This window comes from Neltuma alba, unplaced genomic scaffold (assembly GCF_004799145.2).
Source record: "Neltuma alba isolate B1F8T4 unplaced genomic scaffold, ASM479914v2 tig00010654_pilon, whole genome shotgun sequence".
Classification (NCBI taxonomy): domain Eukaryota; kingdom Viridiplantae; phylum Streptophyta; class Magnoliopsida; order Fabales; family Fabaceae; genus Neltuma; species Neltuma alba.
This window is the reverse complement of record NW_021635500.1, coordinates 73,600-75,507: the sequence shown is the minus strand read 5'-3', so window position 1 is coordinate 75,507 and position 1,908 is coordinate 73,600. Positions and strand designations below refer to the sequence as shown.

Below are 1,908 nucleotides of genomic sequence, written 5' to 3'. Positions count from 1 at the left end.
ATTTCTGGGACTCCTGCTCATAGGGATTTAGTAGCCTACCTATCTTAGACTAATCTGTATATTCTTAGGCCTAAAACTTGGGGTGTGACAACAACAATCCTGTTTCACACTTATATTTCTCTGTGCCACTGATGTGGTCCTCATTTTGAATTGTTCTATTATTATTTTGTCTGGGAAAATGTGTGTAAAGTATACAACTTTGCTACGCATGTGTGATAATGAAAAAATTAAAACATTATTTTATAAGAGTTTGTTTTCCTTGGTGGTGAAGAAACTCTTTTCTTTTTAAAATTAATCGAAGAACATTATTCGCACATCTAAATGTAATATCACATTATTAGTGAGCCTCTTTCAGGTGCATTATATAAAATATAACGAAGGAGTCATACTTCTCGATGACGAACATATAACAAAACATTTTTTAAAGTTCTCTCATTTGAAATATTGATATTGTTACATTAATCTGTTCCTTTCTCATTATTTAATCCCTCCAACCAATCGTTGGAACGCAAGTCCTGCAGGAATTTTTCTATATAAAGGGTGGCATTAGGCTCTCAAGAATCCAACAAACAGCAGGAGCAACTCCTATTGTTGGAGTTAAAGAAACATGGAAACCCTAATGGCTTCTGCTACTCTCACTCTGTTGCTGCTGCTTGTGTCCCTAAGCATCTTGCCATCTGAAACCTCTGCAGATTATGTTTACCCATTTCCTCCTCCTCCAATGAAAAAACCCTATTACAAGTATCCTTCTTCTCCACCACTGCCGAAGAAGCCCTACATGTACCCGTCTCCTCCTCCGCCACCAAAGAAGCACTATGTTTATTCGTCGCCTCCACCACCACAGAAGAAACGATACATGTACCCGTCATCTCCTCCACTGAAAAAACACTGTGTACCCGTCGCCTCCTCCACCGCCAAAGAAACACTATGATTACAAGTCTCCTCCTCCACCGAAAAAACACTATGTGTACCTGTCGCCTCCTCCACCGCCCAAAAAACACTATGATTATAAGTCTCCTTCTCCTATGAAAAAACGCTATGTGTACCCGTCGCCTCCTCCACCACCAAAGAAACACTATGACTACAAGTCTCCTCCTCCATTAAAAAAACACTACGTGTACCCGTCGCCTCCTCCACCGCCAAAGAAATACTATGTTTACAAGTCTCCTCCTCCACTTTACAAGAACTATATGTATCCTTCACCAACCCCTCCTTACCACTACTAGATCCAGCGTTTTCATTGCTCGTGCTACTTGGTGTGTATAAGCTTAGTTCCCTCTCTCACTCCGCTACTTATTAATTTCTCATACTTCAGTTCATGAGGCGTAAATAAAGGAATTGATGCTTTTGTTTTAATTTAAACTACAACATGAAAAATTAGTGCTTTTTTTTTGAAGTACCAATAATGTGATATTAACGAAGATATATGCATACATGTTATGGTATATTTTATTTATTATCAATTTATTTAACTTGAAACTTCTTTAAATATTATATATACAAATATCTAAAACTAATTTAACCAAAATAATTGATTTTGGTGTAAAATGCCCATAAAAACTTTATCGAAATTTTATTCTGTTGAATTTTCTAATATACATTTCATCGGTGACTACATAGAGGCCAACGGAGTGGACTAATGGATTTATATGAATATTTTGTCACAAGATCTAATAATATATATTATCTGTTGGAAATTGTGCCCTAGGGGCCAATCATTATGTTTGAACATTGTTGATTTATGAATTTATTAATTACGTTATCATATTATTTGCATGTTTACTGTGATGACTATCCTTGGATAACTCATGATTTATCCTAAATGTCCCTGGTCGGTTATCTATGTGGGAGCAGAGATGAAATAAGGCCAATATGACTTTAAAGATATATAGAGATATAAATTAAAGT

At 36.1% G+C, this 1,908-nt stretch overlaps 1 protein-coding gene across 1 annotated transcript; it reads left to right on the top strand.

Moving 5' to 3' along the window:
* Positions 1-591: 591 nt before the first annotated feature.
* LOC114757825 (extensin-3-like) lies at positions 592-1,226 on the top strand. Its single transcript, XM_028946927.1, has 2 exons — positions 592-846; positions 893-1,226. Exons 1-2 carry the CDS (start codon positions 608-610, stop codon positions 1,224-1,226), a joined length of 573 nt encoding a protein of 190 aa, XP_028802760.1. The 5' UTR covers positions 592-607.
* Positions 1,227-1,908: the final 682 nt, after the last annotated feature.